Source organism: Thalia democratica, chromosome 8 (genome assembly GCF_965202585.1).
Source record: "Thalia democratica chromosome 8, ktThaDemo2.hap1.1, whole genome shotgun sequence".
Taxonomy (NCBI): domain Eukaryota; kingdom Metazoa; phylum Chordata; class Thaliacea; order Salpida; family Salpidae; genus Thalia; species Thalia democratica.
In genome coordinates, this window is record NC_139172.1 from 32387557 (window position 1) to 32409721 (window position 22165).

The 22165-nt window shown below is 25.8% G+C and overlaps 1 protein-coding gene across 1 annotated transcript in view; it reads left to right on the forward strand.

The window, feature by feature from the left end:
* Positions 1 to 22165, forward strand: part of LOC145843148 (uncharacterized) — a 35033-nt gene that overhangs the window by 5963 nt on the left and 6905 nt on the right. The window contains exons 3-9 of the mRNA XM_082950610.1: positions 3366 to 3506; positions 4421 to 4549; positions 5480 to 5608; positions 6176 to 6304; positions 6472 to 6561; positions 6826 to 6954; positions 7440 to 7557. Of these exons, the coding sequence (XP_082806736.1) occupies positions 3366 to 3506; positions 4421 to 4549; positions 5480 to 5608; positions 6176 to 6304; positions 6472 to 6561; positions 6826 to 6954; positions 7440 to 7557 (865 nt within the window). The remainder of the gene's footprint in view (positions 1 to 3365; positions 3507 to 4420; positions 4550 to 5479; positions 5609 to 6175; positions 6305 to 6471; positions 6562 to 6825; positions 6955 to 7439; positions 7558 to 22165) is intronic.

Genomic DNA, 22165 nt, shown 5'->3' on the forward strand with positions numbered 1-22165 from the left:
AGTGCATTGAATAATAAATCTGAAACTTGTTTCGTTAAAATACATTAAACTAATTTAAACACAATGAGATATCATTTAAATTTTAAAGCTAAAAATAAATTTCGATCCATTTTGGAACTAAAACTGAGATTTTTAAATTTATTTACTTTAAAGATTAAACGAGTTATTCAGAACTTAAAACGAAATACTACATATAAACAACTCAAAGACTCTGAATACTATATTAGTTTAAATACTTAGATTTTGTTGTTACAAATATTTTTTAAATTAAACTATTTTACGATTCTCGAAACAGTAAACTTTGCTTAGAGAACACTTTTACTCTTAGACTTGTTTTGAAAAGCTGGTCAAGTTAGTTTTGTTTAAATTTACTTAATGGTATTGGTTATTCTCGCAATAGCTGTTCGAAATTACCTAATGAAAAATTGTTTGTGTAATAAAAACAAATACTTTTTTAATTTTCATTTACTAAACCTAATTTTATTGTGATTTAGTTGTTTTTATAAATAAACAGTTTACTTTTAAAGAAATCAAGATGTATTTAAAACTTATCATTAAAAATGTACAAGATTTTTAGGTTTTTGTGAACAGTTTTTATGCATGTATTGTGCAAATTACGTTGTAATAGTCTGTAATGAAAAAGAAAGTTGTATGTAAAAAGTATTATAGATTTATTTTTCAATTTTTTTGACCATCTAATAGTTTTCGTTCGTTTAGTCTACTACTTTTTATTGGATAGATAGTTTTAAAAGCTTTGTTTAGCCCTTTATCTAAGTTTGAATAAATTATCAACTAAAAAATTTATAAAATACTTACAACTCATTTTTTTATAATAATGGTTGCACTAAAACTTTTTTAATTAAGTTACCTTCCAGCTATAAGCTATAAATTTAAATGCATACAAAAATATAGTTCTATTTTGTATAGAAGCACCTCACAAAAGATTTGTGATTTTGTACAATATTTAAATCAGTATAAACTTTTCAACTACTAAACCTTGTTTTATTATGATTTAGTAACTATTTTTCTAAACAGTATGCTTAAAAGTTTTTAAACTATCTTTTTTAAAACAAGTCAAGATGTATTACAAGGTTATTAAAAAAAAAAAAGAAAAAACTTTTTGTTAAAAGTGAAATAACTAATTTCCATAAACTGTGCAAATTATTAATAAAATAAAAATATTTAAAACAAGTACTACTTTTTATTCTTAAGTAAAAAATATTTAAAATATACTAAACTAAATGCACAAACTTTACTTAAGGCAATTAAAAGTTATAAATAAGCTATTAAAAAGCTTTTGAGTGTTAGAAACTTTGCAAACAGGGTTTTAAACAGACAAATACTATAAACTAAATTATTTTTAGGTACATTTGCATATACGATTATACCTAACTAAGTGTTGTAAAAAAATAAATTAAAAACATTGTTTAACGAAAATAAACCTGAGGTTATAATCTCACAAATATAAATGTACGTGTAGGTAGGGTAATATAGTCGAGTGGTCGTCGTGAGAGCATTGGAATCCAGCGACTTGAGATCGACTCATTGCAGTCCAACTTTTTTGTAAGATAATTTTTATTTTTTAACTATTATTTATTTTAACGTTTTATACACTCAAGCTTTGAATCTAAGGAAAATTAATAAACAGAGCTTAACAAATTACTTAAAAAAAACTTTTACCATTAATCAATGTAGTATAATTTCAAAGGACTTTGATAAATTGAAAATAATTGTCACTTTCACCATACTTTTCTAAATATGTAATAAGTTTTTATGCTTAATATTCATATAAAAGAACATTAGTTAAATTTACTTTAATTTATTGTAAGCAATTACATTAACTTATTTGTCTTGAATGAAGAAACTAAGCGAAATCAAACTTTTTCTATTTAAAGTGTAAAATATTGTACAGCAGCTTTGTATTGTTACGTCACTATAAGCTTACTTATTTTTTGAGCTCTTCTGAAAATAAGTATTTAGTATTAAAAATTTTTTGGACTGTTAGTACACTTGTATTGTAGAAATCAGATCAATTACATCTTTTGACAATGGATTGGATAAACCTCCAAAAATGGTTAGTAAAGTCTTATTATTTAATTTACACATAAGCTAAAGCAAATTTTGCTTTATAACAAGTTGTCTTAGATGTTTATAACTTAATTAAACTAAGGTTAATTGTTTAGTTTCAATAACTTTGTTCAACCAGTAATTTAAAGTTGTTTGTTTTATCTATTTAAAAGTTAATTATTTAAAGAAAAGTTTTGCGTAAAAAAAAGCTACTTAAAGTTGTTCACTAAAAAGTTTGATGTTTTCTTACCATAATCATGTCTTGATGCTTTTTCAATGTTAAGTAAAACTGTTGGTATAAATTTACTTGAAAAGTCAATTAGTCTGTATTTTTTTTTTAAACAAGCAAACTTTTTATTAAAGAAAAAACATTAAGGAATTTTTGTATGTTTGATAACTGAGAACTAACTTGTATCTATTTTATCTATAGTTCAAAGTATGAGTACTTTCTTATAGAATTATTAAAAGAAAACATTATTTGAAACAAAGTTATTACTGATTTTGTCGAAAATAACCACTACAGTTATGTATTTTCATGATCAAAATTTAACATGAATTGTTTTATAAACACGTTAAGCAACTTATATCTCATAACTTTAATACACAACTGTTATTTAAGTAAGTTATAAAAGTTAACTTACTTTGAACAAGCTGATAGTTTTTTTATATATTAATAATACTTCTTTACTATAATATTTAGGAAAGAAATTTGTATCCAATGTATTTACTTTCTAGCTCTATTTTTTGTTAAGCTTTGAATGTGTTTTGGTATTGTTAATTATATTTATCTTATTTTATGTATAAGTTATACAAAAATGCAATAAAGTTTAGTTATTTAATGCAAACAAAGCTATAATAAAGTGTTAAATTCAAAACTTGAATTCAATCTCATTAACGTATTTAAATCTTAAAAACAAATTCATATCGTTTTCCGTTTCTTAACTGTTAAGATTTTTAGTTGACAACTTTAAAAAAAGTTTTTAAATTGGTCGATTTAAAACAGTGCTTGACAAACTTGCAATACACTTAAGTTTAAAGTGGGTATCTAAAAATAACATTCAAAATTAGACAAAACAATTTAAATAAAATCCTCAAGTTCTACCATTTTTACACTACCATTTCAAAAAATATATTACGCACGAAACCATAGGCTCACTGCAATGATTGAGGCTAATCCTCTTTCAGAATCCGATTGCAAAAAATTATTGAACGTGCTTCAACGGTCATACAGCAAACTAACTTAAAGTCAGTTTTCCGCCACCTAATCAAATTAACTTTATTGACAAATTTCCAAACAGCGTGCCCGGCCGGCTTCTACGGCAAGGACTGCTTCCTGGAGTGCGATTGCGGATCGGGGGGTGGTTGCGACGCCGTTACGGGCGAGTGCGCACAGAAGGTGGGCTGCCCAGTGGGTAAGACCGGACCCAACTGCCTGTCAGGTTGGTTGAGACAAGTTTGTTTTAATATTTTTATTACTTTACTGCTATAGAAAATGTGTAGCTTTTTGTGGTTGTTTGTCTAAGAAAGGTCCTAAAAATGGGAGGAAATTACGCTATTAGGTCGACACAAATTTGTTTTAATCTTTTTATTGATATTAATTTGTGAATGATATCGAAAATTCTTTAATATTTTGTTTTTTGTGGTTTTTTATCTATAAAAACGTTATGAAAAAAAACAAGTAGTACTATTTAGTTTGTTACACTTTAGTAATCCCTTTAATATATAAAGTGGTGCGTGAATTGAAACAAAACCTTTCTTTTACCTTATCGTCTTCGTAATCTGTTTATCAAAATATAAATAAATACAAAAACGGCTTTTAGAAGGAGTAATTTTTATCTAATGACGTTTTTAGAAAATTAATTCTGAAGGTTGGGGAATTTTAAATGATTTAAAATGTCAATTTGTTTTTAAAATGTTTCGGCAGTTTTAAAAAGTGAAATATTACAACGACAGTTTTAGTATCATTTAATTCACACAATTGTAAAACACAACCTTGTCTAGAATTTTTTTATTGTGAAGGTTTTTAAAATAATTATAATCTATTATTTACTTTTGATTTATTATTATTAACTTCCTATTAAAATATTTGCGGTCAAACTAAACGTGACCGAAAAAAGCTAATTTCACTAGTTTGTGTTCAATTGTTTTTGTTTTAACTCAAAAACAAGTAAAACACACGAATTAAACTTTATGCAACGTATTTAGGTATATTTATGATAAAATAAATAATTTTTATATGTAATAATATAAAGTTGCATAGATAACTATATACTGCAAGCATCAATTTAGTTATAAGATCTCACTTACGAATATGAAAACAAAACAAATTTATAACAAGTAACATTTTACTCAGACTGCGAGCAAGGGTCGTGGGGTGAAAATTGTGAAAACGAGTGTACATGTAAGAACAACGGGCTTTGCGACCCAAAAAGTGGAAACTGTACCTGCGGGCTCGGGTGGACTGGACCACTTTGTGAACGAGGTTTGAAAAGATTTGTTTTTTACAATTATTCTAGTAAACTTTTTTAACTTTAGATTTTATAAAAATAGTTTTTAATTAATTTCAGTTTAAGTTTTGTTTCAAACTACTTTGTAAAAAAATTATTAAAACTTCATTAAAACACCAATATTATTTTTGAGTCAAAGCGCTAAGTGCTACAAAAACAAAATTAACTAAAGTCAAGTTATTGTTTAAAATTTAAATTTAAATTATTTAAAATACTTTTACAAAACTCAAACTAAAGCATAATTCTTAACTAGTTTATTTTATTATTAAATTATTTTTGTAAGTAAGTAAACTTTTGTGCTAGCTTAATAAGAAATGATAAGTAAGGTCAGTATCGCAATAATATATACTTACAAAAATTTGTTTTGTAAGTGTCCCCTAATTTCTTTTTATTAACAAAAAGTGTATCGAGTTTCAAGTTGAAATTACTAAGTATTTTTGTAAACAGATACTTTTAACTTTTGTAACACAACACGATCACTGACATTTACCATGGCTTTAAGTGCTTAAACTTATAAGCTTTTTAATAAAAGTAAACAAATATGCTTCAGTATCATACTGCAAAATGGTAACTTATTTAAATTCGAAATCATATTACATTCCGTAAATATCTTGAGTGTAAATGTCTGTGAAATATTTTGCATAAAACAACCTACAATTAAACTAATAAAAAAATTATTTACCCTGTATTTTTGTGAAAAAAAAGAAATGTTTGCTTTATACTTGTTTTGTATTTGAATATTCGTTGAAATACGCTCTAAACTTTTTAATATAGAATGTTTTTAAATAATAATTGAAAAAATATATATATTTAGATAAAAAGATGTTTAACTTTAATTTTTTACTTGCGTAGTAATTGTTTTACATCTGCAATTCTAATTAGTAAACTTCATATAATTTTTTTAGAATGCACCAACGGTACATGGGGACCGAACTGCCAACTCGAGTGTTCATGTAACCAGAACGAAGTTTGTGACCGGATAAACGGGTGGTGCAAGTGCAAACCCGGATACTACGGTGCTCTCTGCGAGAACAGTCAGTTGTTTTTAAATTGCTATTAAAATATAAGTGTAAAGTTTTATCGACATATCATGTAAAAAAGTAGTCAAAGTAGTTCAATTTTTAGTACTGTTTTGTAACACAACTTTTTTGTTTTATGTTATAATATTTAAAATTCGTTGACATTTTATGTCTGAAAACTGTAAAACACATGTTTCATATAGGTATGTTAGCTATGTTTATACCACTTGTTTTAAAAAGTGAAAATTTGTAAAATGTTATACTTTTTTGCTCGGATTCTATAACTTGTTTAAAATTTAAACTTTTTAAAAATATAATGCAGTTTAAATATAAAGCAAACAGCGTATAAATTATTTCAAAAACTACACTTTTTGAACTCAATTTTTTTTTAATGATATAAGGCTTACAAGATTAATTTTACTAATGGAGAAAAAACAAGCAAGTTAATAAGATTTTTTTTTACAGTATCTTCAAAAGGTATATTAAGTGGTTGTAGTACCACGGAAAATCATCAAAATAATAAGAAATTAAACAAATTAAGATACAAAAGTAAAATTCTAACTATGCTCTTTTCTCCCACAGCTTGCCCGAAAGGGTTCTTCGGAGCTGCTTGCGCAAAGAGGTGCGATTGCCGGAACTCGCTGGACTGCGACCACGTGACCGGACGGTGCAAGTGCGCCCCTGGGTGGCACGGGCAGCAGTGCGAAATCGGTTGGTTCATAAATGCTTGACAAAAATAATTACGGTCAAGTGCTGTTAGTGAAGCTTAAAAAAAACTGACATGCTCACTTCTTCTCAGTATTTTTTCGTTTTAAACATGATGGCTCTCACTGACGTCAACAAAACAATTACGAACACTAAATAAAATTATTTTTCAGGCTGCTCCCTTGGCACGTACGGACCGAATTGCCTGAGCAAGTGCAGCTGCGGTGAGGACAACGTGAAATGCGACCAGATAACCGGAAAATGTCTCTGCCCCTCTTGAAGGACCGGCCCACATTGCGAAAACGGTTAATTAATTATTTAATATAGCTACAATTTCCTCATTTTAAGTTTTTATCTTAATAGTATTTAACTTCTTTAACTAAATTATTATATCATTTTTTACTGAGATTTTTTAAAACAGTATATAAATCAACGATTTCTACTTATCTCTGCGTTTTTGCTTTGTGAACATTAAAAACACCTATATTGTAGCCTGGGCACACTTTAGTTCACAATATTTTTAACAGTGTGCACAACAGGAAAATACGGTCCGAACTGCGAGTTCGAGTGTGAATGCGAGAACGGGGGAAGGTGCAATCCCGTGGACGGAAGCTGCACTTGCGGCGACGGTTGGATCGGATCCACCTGTGAAACCGGTTTGTTTATATATATATACATATATATATATACATATATAATTTTGTGTTATGATCGAAACTGCATCATTGGTTAGCAAAGTACTAATTATTTCTAACCGTACTAGCTGAAGATTAAAGCATTTAGCTTTATGAAAAATATTTTATTGTTTTTAGAAAATCTACATTTCTGAATAAATTATTTAAAAGCCCTTCAAGTGGGCTCTGTGGAAAGTGTTTAAGTGTTTAAATTAATTTGACCTCATCATTTTCGATATATATGTACAATTTTCGTTTAGAATAAATAATTGAACACTTTAAAAACTATTAATTTTTTTTTTCATACACTACACGGATCTCAACACAAACAACTTACTTGATTATAATTGTGCAAAACAAAAAGACTATTTTTTCCGTATTTTAAGGTTTATATATTACTACAATCTAATTAAACTTTTACAAAAATGTTTACTGGAAAAATTTATTTTCAACAAACAAAATTACAGCGGGTCTCCTGGCTCAACTGCGAACGAGCTACAGCAACCCGGCGCTCAAGATCCGACCTCGAAATCAGAAGAAGGGCTGGGCGGGAGGCAGCAGGGACAAGGGCAAGACCGAGAAGAGGTCGACGAAGAAGCACCACAAGAGCCGCCACCGAAGCAACTAGATGGTGACGTCATAATGCGATGACGTCGTTACACGATCGTTGCGACGTCACATAGATAATTTAGAAGCTGGACATTGACGCGCGCCCTCTCTTTTTTGAGGGAGGCCGCGGAACGAACAATTGTAAATAAAAAAGTGTTTTTGTTGTTGATTATTTCGTAGTTTTTTGGACAAATTTTAAAAAACGATAATATTCTATAATTTTAAAAGTGACTTTTTATAATGTTACTTAATATTGAAAGAATCTTTTGTAGTTTTAAAAATGTTTTACTTAAAGCTGCAACATAGTATAAAATGTTAATTTAAGTTGTCACCGTTTATAGATAAAACTACTCGCCTATTTTTTATACAAGTAGTTAGTTTTTTTTTCAGCGTTTTGCTGAGATTTGTTTATATCAAAACCCTATTCTTGCCCTTGGTTAATTTATTCACAGAGGTTTACTGAAACATTAATTTGTGATAAAATATTTTTGCACTAGATTAAAAAAACTGAGAAAAATATTTACGCAACAAATTTACACAAAGTTAAAGTTATAATACTTGTATTAAGTTTAAATTTTTTTTAGTAGCTTTTATAATTTTTTACGTAATGTAAAGCTTTTCGTGCCTTTAATATTTTTTTCATTTACAACATTCAGCCATTAATGTTTTTTTTTGTTTTTTTTTTGTATACAAGACTCTCTTTAGTTAAAAAATATTAAGCTAACAGTAAAAAACAACAGAACTTTTTAGCTATAAAATTAAGTGTAAAAATAGTAGTTTTTTTGTTGTTGTTGTCTTATCATTTTGTATAAAACCATCACATTTTTATTAGTATTGACGCGTTTCAAACTATCGGCTGGGGTTGAAATGACGTTTGTGACGCAGCTAGATCAAAAAACACAAATCTACAAACTTTTTTTGGGTTTTTCAATTCAAAGTTCAATTTTAGTATGAATTGTATAGTACAAGCATTATTCGAACGAAATGTAAACCTAAACTATGTTTAGAGCGATTAAGATAATTAAGTGTATATATATATATATTTATATATATATATATATGTCATATAATTTTTGAAGCTTCGTGTTTTTCGGTCTAGCTACGTCCGCTTGTGTGTACATATTTTAACAAGACAGCATGCACTGCCCAACTAAGGTTGCCTGTTGTTTCTTTTCGTTTTTTTTTTATAAATGCTACCTAAGATTAGACCTCTTTGATCAAAATATTGTGTTAGAGCTCAGTTTTGTTTTTACTAGAACGCCGAATACAGCAGGGACATTTTTGTAATAGCTAATAAGCAAACGCTTTATGATGAAAATATTTCTTAAATGTTGAAAAAATTTAACACGAAAGAAATCAAACAGTCAAGACATTTGCTTACTATCAATTGCAAAACTACAGACATGCTTTCAAAAATTTAAACTTCGTTAGGAATTTTTTAATTAAGTTTTTGCTCCGAATCAATTGAGACAAGTTTTATTTACTGATGATAGTAGTTCAATGAAGAGGTTTTTACTTTTCCTCGTTTATTTTGTTTTTACTTTTGTTTTTGTATCAGTTTTCAAATGACACGAGCAACTTGCTTGTTCAATTTTGTTTTTGTTTTTCATTTTTGTTTCTTACTGGAAGTTTCATGTTGATTTTTCTTTCTGTTATTTACCAATAAACCAAAAACTTTTAGACAAAATCGTTTTTTTTTAGTTTTTGTATTTTAAGTAAGTATATAGTTACACTATCGTCGGCTAAGACTTTGTAGAAACTGTTTAATTAAACAAATTAAGTATGGTTAAAGCTCTTAAACAAGTTAAAAAATATTAAAAGAGTTATTTATTATGCCAAACATAAGTCTTACTAAACTTTTAATGTATTTTAAACAACCAGTTGAGTTTGAAGTTTTTTATTATTGTGTAAACATTACTAAAGTTTTTAAACAATAAATTCGTATCAGTATCATCATGCTCAAAATCATTAGTTCGGAATTTTTCAAGATTCAAAACTATTAAGTATCATTATGCATTGATCATTACCAAGCAATACAATTAAGTGTTACTACGCGCATCTTAAACAACCAGTTAAGTTTGTTGTGAGTTGTGTATTGAAGCTCACCGTGTTGGTCTCGGGTAATTGATCATCAAACAGAAAAAGTTGCATAACTTGAATAGCATTGGCGGCTGCGCATTGCTGTTTAAAGCACAAGGTTACATTTTTCGGTAGTCAACTGCCATGAAATGCAAACTTTTGTATACACAAGATGAACTTTCTAACAGCATATCACTTTTAAAGTAGATATGATAAATAAGTTGGGATAAATAGTTGTGAACTTAGCCTAGTTGTATGGTGTTTCGATATAGTGATTGTATGGTATTATAAACGGTGTTTTAAATTTGTAAAGTCTGTATATTTAAAAGTTTTAATTTTTTTATGGTAGGGCTTAGGTTATAACTGAACTTGAAAAAAAACATCAAACAATACTTTATTTATTTAAACGTCTTTAATCTTAGTACAATTATGTTTTTAGTTAACATTTTACATTTAAACAAAAAAAAAGTTGTTTGTTTCAAAACTTCCTTAAACTTACTAATGATTTTCAAACTAAACGAAAAAATAACATCTACTCATTTTTTAATAAACTGCAAACTAGTTTTAGTAATATGAAAAGTAAAATAATTTAATTTTTAGCTTATAACAGATCAGAATATATGGTATTTATTTTAAAACTATGTATACTCAAAAAGTTTTAGCTTTAAGACAGTTGATGGATAAATATTTCAAGTAAAAATGAAAGTGAAAAAAAATAACACATAAACAAACGATTAAGAAATTTTAACTTAAAAATAATATTTAATTGAAGTTATTGTCTACTAAAATTTAATGTAGGAATTATACTAGATGTTTTTTATCAGAAACTTTTTACTGTTAAGATGCTTTTTAAAGTGCCTTTAAAAAACTATTTTCAAGGTTCGATGATAACTACTAAGTCTTTATTACTCAGATTAAAAATATTTTTTAAAGTTTATGTACATGATTTATGAGCAAGTGACGTGCAGACTTAGTGTCGGGTCTTTGTGTGTAATTATGTCAATATAGCCTGAAATGTGAATTAGTTTTAAAATGTTTATGATGCAAAACGCTTGAAAAGTATTATTTAATGAATCAAACTACTGTAAATTTTTGCTTGGGAGTCAATGATTGCATTTAACCTAAAACGTTTGTATTTTTAAAGCTGTGCCAATAACTCATTCAAGTAATAGACCTTTTTTTTATTAAAACCGAAGGTACTTCTCCTTTCAAACTACAGAATAACAAATTTTTAAGCAAACATCGTTTATAAACTACTTATACAGAATTTTTATTAAATAAAAAGTATTTAGTAATTAAATTTAAAAGTATGCTGAAAAAACTTTACAGCTTAATAAGTATTTTAAAACGTAATTTAAATTTTTCTAATTTATAATATTTAAGTAAGTTTGTCATAGTATTTTTATTTATAAATGGAATCGTTTACAAAGAAACACAAAATACTTTAAACAAGAAAACACCAATTGTTTTCGGTTTTACCTTATTTGGGAAACGCTTCTGTCCTGGACAAGATTTTAAAATTTATCCAAGAAATGTGCGACTTAATAGACAGAGTTTATTGAACAAAAAATTAAGTATTGCTTTTTTTCGTTTAATAAACTAATAACAATTCTAGTTTTAATTTGTTTAATTTAGTATAATATAGGTTTATTGAAAAAAAAACGAAAAGTTGCTCAAAATTATTTGATTCAAGGATCTGGATATGCGAAAAGACCTTTCGGTCATCGAGTTGCATACCCAACTTAACCAAAATTATAATGAGCTACAAATGAAATAAAAACCAAAAAAGAACTTTACAGTCGTAAAGCTTCTTTTAATTTTTATATTTCGTGAATAAAAACTTTCAAATTTAAAAGTGAATAGGTTTAGATTTAGAGTACTGTCTTTTCAATTCTGCATATTACTTAATGTAAACCATCGGTACTATACTGAGTTAGTTTTTTTCTTAAGTAAAATTTGTTTTTTAGTCAATATTCCATTATAAGTGTTTATAATAACTAAACTTGTAACTTAAGCTTTTTGTTATGTAATACTAACAAATATTTATTTTAGTTGAATAAACATGTCATATTAGCAATTTTCTTTGTTTACTTTTAAGTATCAAATTGAGATATACTGCATTTTTATAAACTTAGATTACAACATTTTTTTACAGTATGTTAATCTAATTTTAGTTCGTGAGAACAATTTTCTGATTTTTAAATTTAAATGAATATATTGACAGCAAGGATGGTCTGTTTATTAACTAATTAAGCATTATTAAGCATTCGTGTTATTGTCGGAAATTCAATCTACAATTTAAAGATTTACTTATTTTTCTGTTTATTTTCGTTAAACAAAGTACAATATCACAAAAAAGTTATAAAAGGTAATGTGGTAGTATTTTAAACGATTAACAATTTTATGTTCTTTCTTTTATTTTTAGCTTAAAAAAGTGTTGCCTTTTTAGAACTAATGCATTTAATTTGTTTTTCTATGATTTTCTATGTTTTTCTATGTTTTTAATTTTTGATTTTGTTTGTAAAACTATGTTTAAAATGTGAAAAAAAACAGTATACAAAGTTATACTAAAGTTTATTTTTTAACTATTTTAAATGGAAATTAAAAAAATTACTTTTCAAAAATCGGTTGCTAAGTTTGTTGAATGACTAATTTATATATTTAATTTAAATATAAACTTTCCATTAATATACAAAGCTTGAAAAAAAAACATAAAACTTTAACTAGTTTCAACTAATCTTGCAAAAGTTTGTTTCAAAAATTTCCATTTTTACTTTTGATTCTACATATGTTAGTTTAAAATATTGCAGGGCTTTTTTTAAGTTTACTTTAAAACCACCATTCTAACGTTTGTTTGCAATTCGTTGTGTTTTGCTAAATACTTTTAGGTTTAGCAATTGAAACTACATATATAAAGGAGTGCAGAAAACAATTAATAAATTCTACTTACAAATTGTTTGTTAAGTTTTCGTTCTTTAAACTAAGTTTTAGTAGAGTCAGATTGTAAATAACATTTATTATGTTTTAAAACAGGGTTTCCTAAAGTATGTTATATCGCCCCCTTAAGGGCAAATTCATATTTATTTAGGGGTCATAGTCTACAAAGGGGCAGGGTTACTTGTAAAGGGGTTGTAGAGTCACTTACACTAGATATTATAGGTGAACTTCAAAGTTATACTAGATATACTGGACTTTATTATTTCTTATGTGAAATATAAGGTCTTAAGCGTAAAAAATGAGTAGTTTTCCAAGTTTAACTAAGTCAAAATTCCCCAAACTGAGCCAAGTGGCTCCCTTGGGGTCTATTAGAGAAAACTATTGAGCCATGAGGTCATTACTTGAAACTAACACTAGATATTCTGGAGTTTATGATGAACAGCACAAAAAAGGTCTTACGCATTTTTAATGGGAAACTGGTACTAGATATATTCCAAAGAATTAAGAAAACTTAGGGGGCCACAAGCCGTAAAAGTGGAAGCCACAAGGACATAATTTCAAACTTACACTAAAAACTGTGAAATTGATGTTCGAGATTTAAAAAAAAATTATAAGCGAATTTAATGGTAGTTTTTTTAAATATATAGTTTTAGGGGGCCATAGCTTTTTTTATTTCTTTTAAAGGGGCCTTTTGATAAAAATTTTTGAAGACCATGCTCTACAGAAAAGAAAATAATACTTTTACTTAGAAATAGATAAGTTAAGCTTAAACCTTGAGACAAAATTTATTTTAAACTTTTTTTCTATAAATGTAGTAAACTAACTTTAAACTAATCTGTTAACATTAGAATGCTATTTTACAGTAGAATTATTATGTTACTGTGATTGTGACAAGGTTTTTTTATAAAAGATGTGTTAACCAAGCTTTGTAGTTTAAAATAAAGTTGGATAAAAGATCCTAGTTGTAATCTATAAAAGTTGCATTAGTTTAAAATGTATCTTATCAATTCATTGAAAAGTTTTGCAACTGACACAAATAAACTTGACTTATACAACGGTTACTACTGTTTGAGGAAATTTTTAAAAAACTGTCATTAAGGCTTTTCAATTGCATAATGCATTTCATTAACAGTAGAATTAAAAAAAATTGATCATTAAATCTAAGATTTAATTTTCAAAAATAGAACTTGTATTAGAAAAAAATAGGTTCCTTACTTTATCTTGCCAATATCAGATAGAAAATGGGTAATGTTAGATAAGTCAGATATGTTAGTTTTAGTTGTTATGCTGCCAGAACTGCTTTGTGCAGCTAAAGTGTTGGAACTTTCGGAAGTTGCTTCATTAGAATCGTAAAACTGTTCATTGCTTTCATTGGAATCTGAAGCTAACAAGATAAAAATTACTATGGATGATGGGTAGAAATATAAGCTGAAGTTAATGTTTATGTGTGTAATATTATAGTTTGCATGGTAACAATGTATAATTAGATATAGGTAAAAATTAAATAAAAATGAAAAGTGCATTTGTAAGGGTATATTACGTACATAGATATTTTAAGTGGAAACAAACAATTTCGCTCAGTATGAGACAAGGCTAAATCTAAGGGGTTGGTGGGTGGGGGATAGGAATGGTATGGTTTCAGCGTCACCAAGCGGTGAAAAAACCAGTAAATATTTTTAATTTTTTTGATTTCTCAAACAAAAATGTTGCAATCTCAGAAGAAGTCTGCGACTCAGTGGCGCCACCTAGCGGTTAAAACTTTTTAATTATAAATTTTAATACGATTCTATACGTACCTAGACCAAATATATTTTTTCTTTTAGTTAGAGCTTTTAAACCTCAAATTTTCGTATACTATTCTAAAACAGTCGGTTCTAAACATGCTTAACTAAATATACTAAAACAAATAAATGTAAATTCTCAACCATTATTTCTTTACGTGAAGTTTTGTTTTAAAATTTAAATACAAAATAAGTTGAACGTAAAACGTAACCAAACTGCAGAACAATTATACTTATTTTCTTTTAGTTATAGCTTTAAAAACCTCGACTTCTAGTAGATTTGTATTAATAGAAGTTTTAAGTTAATGCTTTTTATTATTCGTTACTGAAAATAAAGTAAAAGTAAAGTTAATTTTTTTAATTTAATAATACAATAAGTGTACGATAAATAAGTTTTAGAGCATGTAACTTTACATGATTTAAAAGTAAACTGTAGTATATTTTTATTTAAAGCATGTTTGATAGTTATATGAACTTATCGACATACTAACAACTTAATTCAAATAATGTTTAGCCTCTAAATCATGTGTTTAAAATAATTGTTAAATGACTGGTCGAAAAAGTGTCATTTAATTGTACATTAGTAAAGGCTATCTATTTTCTCTTTTTGTAGTTTTGCTTATTTTCACTGGTACAAGCAACCTGAAAAGTATTTATATCATTATACCTTTAATTGTTATACCAGTTAGTTCAAGATATTTTGTATTTTGTTGTAGTTACCAAAAAAATTTTAAAAGTATTTTTAAGATTCGAACGCATTAAACCGTAGCCTTACAAGGAATACACTTTGTCGTATTTTATTTGTCGTAAGATGATTTTATTGTCGAGAGTTCGAACCCGTTGTGTACTTCATTTTCGTAAATATGTTCGCATATCAAAAGCTATATAGTGTGTAAGCCAGAATAGATTGTACAGAAACATCTTCAAAACAGTACTGTTTTTTTGATACTAAAACAAATGGAAAAAGTTATTTTTTTAAGTTGTTGAAAACTTTAGTAATTATAGATATTAGTACAGCATAACTAGAGATATTATTAAAAACTCTGTACAATATAGTAACTCTATTGTAATCGTAAAGTTAAAGATTTTTAAACTTAGTGAATAAAACAATGGACTATTTATTAAAAACGAACACATACTTTAATTTAAAAGCTATTAATTGTCAATTAATTTATTTTCAGATCTTAACTTGGATACATTTAATAAGCTAACTGATACTGATTATTAAGAAACTTTAATAGTTTTTGCTTATATTTTGTTCAAATCTACTTGCTATTAAAAACAACTACAGAAGTATTACGAATATTAGTTCGTAGAATTAACAAATATTCAAGCGAATTTCCTTTGTAACATTGTTTAGATTTTTTGTGATGCTTTATTGTTGAACGAGAAATATTTTGTTCAACTGGAACTTTTTATTTATAATGATTAGCTTATTTTAAACTTATCTATTTAAATATTATAATGACGGTTTTAGCTGACTAAAACTTTACCCTGAGCTCAACTACAATTTTAAATTTACTTTAAATGACAACTCTTTAACATTTGTATTAATTTCTAAAACAATCGTCTTAATATGTAAGCTTAATTTTAATGATACTTTAGTTTATTAGGTTTTACTTTATTATTAGATTGTAATTTTCAGTAAAAACCAAATATTTATTTTGGTACACAAGTTAACAAGGTTTGAAACAAACTAGCCATTGCATAAAATTTAAAAATAAAGTCTCTTATTTAGAATGACCTAATTGACTTGGCATAATTTCACTCAAACATCTTGCATTTTTTAAAGCGTAAGTTATCTTTTTTAAAAATTATAAATTAATCATTACAAATTTTATCTGAAACCAAAACAAAACAAGGTTTTAAAATTGAATAGCAAGAAGTTAAAAATTTATATAAGAAGTCAAGAAAGATTGGTTAGAAATCAAACAAGCCATAAAACTTACAATTAAAGAAAATCAAAAAAAAGACAGAGTTGCGAAGTAAAAAAAGTTATAAAAATTAAAAGTGTATCAATAAAAGTTCTTTTCTCTCCATGTATATTGATAGTCTTTACTTTCAAAGTAGAAAAAGTAATTAATTTACTTTACATTATATGAACTTATAAATAAAGATAGACTAAAAAACTACATTATATTTACCATTATATGTTGTACTTTTGTAATGAATTTAAAATCATTTAAAAAGTTAGTACTTGCTTCTTTGAATTCATACGTCACAATCAACCTTTTCAAAACTAAAGTAGTAATAGCTTTGTAAGATTTATGTTTATTGGAACTTGAACTATAATGGGTCTACATTTTTATTTTTGTATAAGGAATTAATAAATAAGACAAAGTATTAGAACTTTATAAACAATACTTCGTAATTATGCACTGTATAAATACTGTAATTCAAGTAGTTGTGTAACAAAGTAAAACTATTATTAGATCTTAAGTTATACTTGACTTTGTTCATAGTTGAATAATATTACATATTGCATACTAGTTCAAAACTTTTGTATATAACAAACTGTATGAAAAGAAATGAAGCATAAATTACAATTAAAAATTAATGACAGAACGATCAGAAGCTTTTAACTGTAGAAGAATAAGCTAGACTGCACAAACATAATAAAATAAAAACCATACTACTAGATATTCAAGTACATCTTTTGTTTGTTTATTTTGACTTGAACAAACAAGTAATAGAAACAGAAAAATTATTAAAAGTTTTCTATATAAGTAACACTTTATATAACTTATCACATAAATAAGTTGTTATACTTTTATTGTTATACACTTATACATTAACTTATACTTAATATTTTTTTTTTTGTTTTTTTTTTAGTATCAGCATCTATTTTAAAAAAGAGTCCAAAGTTTTTATATATTTTAAATGCTTTAAACTTCTTTTGTGATTATAGTTCAAAAACCATAATAGTTGAAATATAATTAAAAATTTACTGTAGAAGTAAAGAAGTTTTATAAGTTTTTAAATAGATTAAACATTATGATTTAAGTGATAAACTTTTGTTATTTAGTAGTCTGTTTGTATATACAAATATAATTAAATAATTTGATTTACATAAGTAAAAAGTATACATAAAAAAAAAATAATTTTTTGAGTCTATTATAAAGAAAAATCAGCAAAAAATGTTTTAAATAAATTTTTAAATGCATAGTAAAATTTCAGTCATTTTAAATAATTATACTTCTACTTATATCTTGAACCAAGATATACTAATTTCCAGTATTATTTTTAATGCCCAAAGAGCTGGTATTAAAGTTGTTCAGTAAATTTCAAAAATTCAGTAAACAACTAAATAATTTGAAAAAAATACTTGAACATAAAAATGAGTTGATAGCTTAGTAAGCTTAATTTATTACTCAAGTTATCACTAGTCCTTAATTTTGATTATTTTAGGAACTGTAAGAGGTTATAAAATAATTAGACTTTAAATTATTTGTGGGGTATAATCAGTTTTATAAAGTTCTGCTGAGGATAAAATAAATTCTTACTATAGTTTTTATTTGTTTGTGCTGATTAAGTTTTTAAATTAATGCTTAGGCTCCAGGATGAGACAGATATTAAGAAATTAGTCTTTTTACTTGTGGCCTTCAACAAAACACATAATAAACCCAATAACTTTGGTTAACTGAACAATAAAACTCATTTTAACTATTAAATGTGTCAAAAAGAAACTAGTTGAACAAACTTCTTAGATAATTATGAATAGAAAAAGTTGTATTAAGCTGATAATCCCTCAACCATGGCATTATATAAAGAATATTTAGTTAAAATTTCAATAATTCTACATGTTAAAAGTGAAAATTAAGTCAATTTATTTTCAACATTTTAATTTTTTGTTTGTTATTTTGTTAAAAGAGTTTACAGATAAGATTGACTTGTTATGTGTCACATTTGTATAAATTGTAGTTTGCATTCTAACATGACTTTTGTACACTTATGTTGTACACTTATGTTGTAAGGTTATAATTGGTTTAAAACAGATAAAGTTATAATTCAAAAACTAATAATGTAGTTAAGATAGTTAGATTTATTGTGTGCAATGAAATTTACTTGGTTAGTCTACAAATGTTATGTTATTTATTATAAGCTAAAATTTTTCTGAATTTTACTAAATTTAGCTTGCAAACAATAAAAGGGAAACCACCTAAAATTAAGAACTTTTACAATCAAGGACTAAATCTTGTTGAATAAAACAGAACTTAACAAAAAATAACTAAATAAAAGTGTAAAATGTTTGTTGTTGAACATTCGACTTGTACAAAACTAATCAAATATATTATTATCTATTAAACACCTACAAAATGATAAAAGACTCAGCTGGAGTAAAAAATAACGCAATACGTTTTAAAAAGTTAACTTATTTTAAAACGATTTACATTTGATTAATTGCGTTACATGGATTTAAACATAGTTAATATAGAGTAATAAGACTTAAATTATTATTTTTATAACTGATTTGTCATTTTGGTCCCGATTCGTAACTAAGTTAGCTTTTTTTTTAAATAGCGCCGTTTAAGGTTTAGCTTCTTTAAATCTAGCTGTACTAAACTTCTTCCACTTATTTTATATAATTTATTAATACTAGACATGCAATTACTTAGTTATAAGAAACAAGAGAATTCACATATCTTGGTAAAGAAAAAACACAAACTATGGCAATTATTTTTAAAACTTAAACAAAACTTTTCATACATAACAAAAACATAAAAAAGTTACGAGGAAAAAACTAGTGCATTGAATAATAAATCTGTAACTTGTTTCGTTAAAAAACATTAAACTAAATTAAACACAATGAGATATCATATAAATTTAAAAGCTAAAAATAAATTTCGATCCATTTTGGAACTAAAACTGCGATTTTTTAATTTATTTACTTTAAAGTTTAAACGAGTTATTCAGAACTTAAAATGAAATAATACATATAAACAACTTAAAGACTCTGAATACTTTATTAGTTTAAATACTTATATTTTGTTGTTACAAATATTTTTTTAAATCAAACTATTTTACGATTCTCGAAACAGTAAACATTGCTTAAAGAACACTTTTACTCTTAGACTTGTTTTGAAAAGCTGGTCAAGTTAGTTTCGTTTAAATTTACTTAATGGTATTGGTTAGTCTCGCAAGAGCTGTTCGAATAAAAAAATTGTTTGTGTAATAAAATCAAATGCTGATACTATTTTTATTTACTGAACCTGATTTTATTGTGATTTAGTTGTTTTTATACATAAACAGTTTACTTTTAAAAGAAATCAATATGTATACAAAACTTATCATTGAAAAAAGTTCAAGATTTTTCGGTTTTTGTGAACAGTTTTTATGCATGTATTGTGCAAATCACGTCGTAATAGTCTGTAATGAAAAAGAAAGTTGTATGTAAAAAGTATTATAGATTTATTTTCCAATTTTTTTGACCATCTAATAGTTTCCGTTCGTTTAGTCTACTACTTTTTATTTGATAGATAGTTTAAAAGCTTTGTTTAGCTAAGTTTATCTAAGTTTGAAAAATTATCAACTAAAAAATTTATAAAATACTTACAACTCATTTTTTTATAATAATGGTTGCACTAAAACTTTTTTAATTAAGTTACCTTCCAGCTATAAGCTATAAATTTAAATGCATACAAAAATATAGTTCTATTTTGTATAGAAGCACCTCACAAAAGATTTGTGATTTTGTACAATATTTAAATCAGTATAAACTTTTCAACTACTAAACCTTGTTTTATTATGATTTAGTAACTATTTTTCTAAACAGTATGCTTAAAAGTTTTTAAACTATCTTTTTTAAAACAAGTCAAGATGTATTACAAGGTTATTAAAAAAAAAAAGAAAAAACTTTTTGTTAAAAGTGAAATAACTAATTTCCATAAACTGTGCAAATTATTAATAAAATAAAAATATTTAAAACAAGTACTACTTTTTATTCTTAAGTAAAAAATATTTAAAATATACTAAACTAAATGCATAAACTTTGTTTAAGGCAATTAAAAGTTATAATTGAGCTATTAAAAAAACTTTTTAGTGTTAGAAGCTTTGCAAACAGGGTTTTAAACAGACAAATACTATCAACTAAACTATTTTTAGGTACATTTGCATATATGATTATACCTAACTAAGTGTTTTAAAAAAATAAATTAAAAACATTGTTTAACGAAAATAAATTTGAGTTCACAAATATAAATGTACATGTAGGGTAGTATAGTCGAGTGGTCGTCGTGAGAGCATTGGAATCCAGCAACTTAAGATCGAGTCACTGCACTTCAACTTTTTTGTAAGATAATTTTTATTTTTAAACAAGTATTTATTTTAACGTTTTATACAGTCAAGCTTTGAATCAAAGGATAATTAATAAACAGAGCTTAACAAATTACTTAAAAAAACTTTTACTATTAATCAATGTAGTACAATTCCAAAGGACTTTGATAAATTGAAAATAATTGTCACTTTCACCATACTTTTCTAAATATGTAATAAGTTTTTATGCTTAATGTTCATATAAAAGAACATTAGTTAAATTAATTTAGTTTATTGTTATCAATTACATTAACTTATTTGTCTTGAATGAAGAAACTAAGCGAAATCAAACTTTTTCTATTTAAAGTGTAAAATATTGTACAGCAGCTTTGTATTGTTACGTCACTATAAGCTTACTTATTTTTTGAGCTCTTCTGAAAATAAGTATTTAGTATTAAAAAATTTTTGGACTGTTAGTACACTTGTATTGTAGAAATCAGATCAATTACATCTTTTGACAATGGATTGTATAAACCTCCAAAAATGGTTAGTAAAGTCTTTATTATTTAATTTACAGTTAAGCTTAAGCAAATTTTGCTTTATAACAAGTTGTCTTAGATGTTTAGAACTTAATTTAACTAAGGTTTATTGTTTAGTTTCAATAACTTTGTTCAACCAGTAATTCAAAGTTGTTTGTTTTATCTATTTAAAAGTTAATTATTTAAAGAAAAGTTTTGCGTAAAAAAAGCTACTTAAAGTTGTGCACTAAAAAGTTTGATGTTTTCTTACCATAATCATGTCTTGATGCTTTTTCAATGTTAAGTAAAACTGTTGGTATAATTTTACTTAAAAGGTCAATTGGTCTGTATTTTTTTTAAACAAGCAAACCTTTTATTAAAGAAAAAACATTAAGGAATTTTTGTATGTTTGATAACTGAGAACTAACTTGTATCTATTTTATCTATAGTACAAAGTATGAGTACTTTCAAATACAATTATTAAAAGAAAACATTATTTGAAACAAAGTTATTACTGATTTTGTCGAAAATAACCACTACAGTTATGTATTTTCATGATCGAAATTCAACATGAATTGTTTTATAAATACATTAAGCAACTTATATCTCATTACTTTAATACACAACTGTTATTAAAGTAACTTATAAAAGTTAACTTACTTTGAACAAACTGATAGTTTTTTTAAATATTAGTAATACTTCTTTACTATAATTTTTAGGAAAGAAATGTGTATCCAATGTATTTACTTTCTAGCTCTATTTTTTGTTGAGCTTTGAACATGTTTTGGTATTGTTAATTATATTTATCTTATTTTATGTATAAGTTAAACAAAAATGCAATAAAGTTTAGTTATTTAATGCAAACAAAGCTATAATAAAGAGTTAAATTCAAAACTTGAATTCAATCTCATTAACGTATTTAAATCTTAAAAACAAATTCATATCGTTTTCCGTTTCTTAACTGTTAAAATTTTTATTTTGACAACTTTAAATAAGTTTTTAAATAGGTCGATTTAA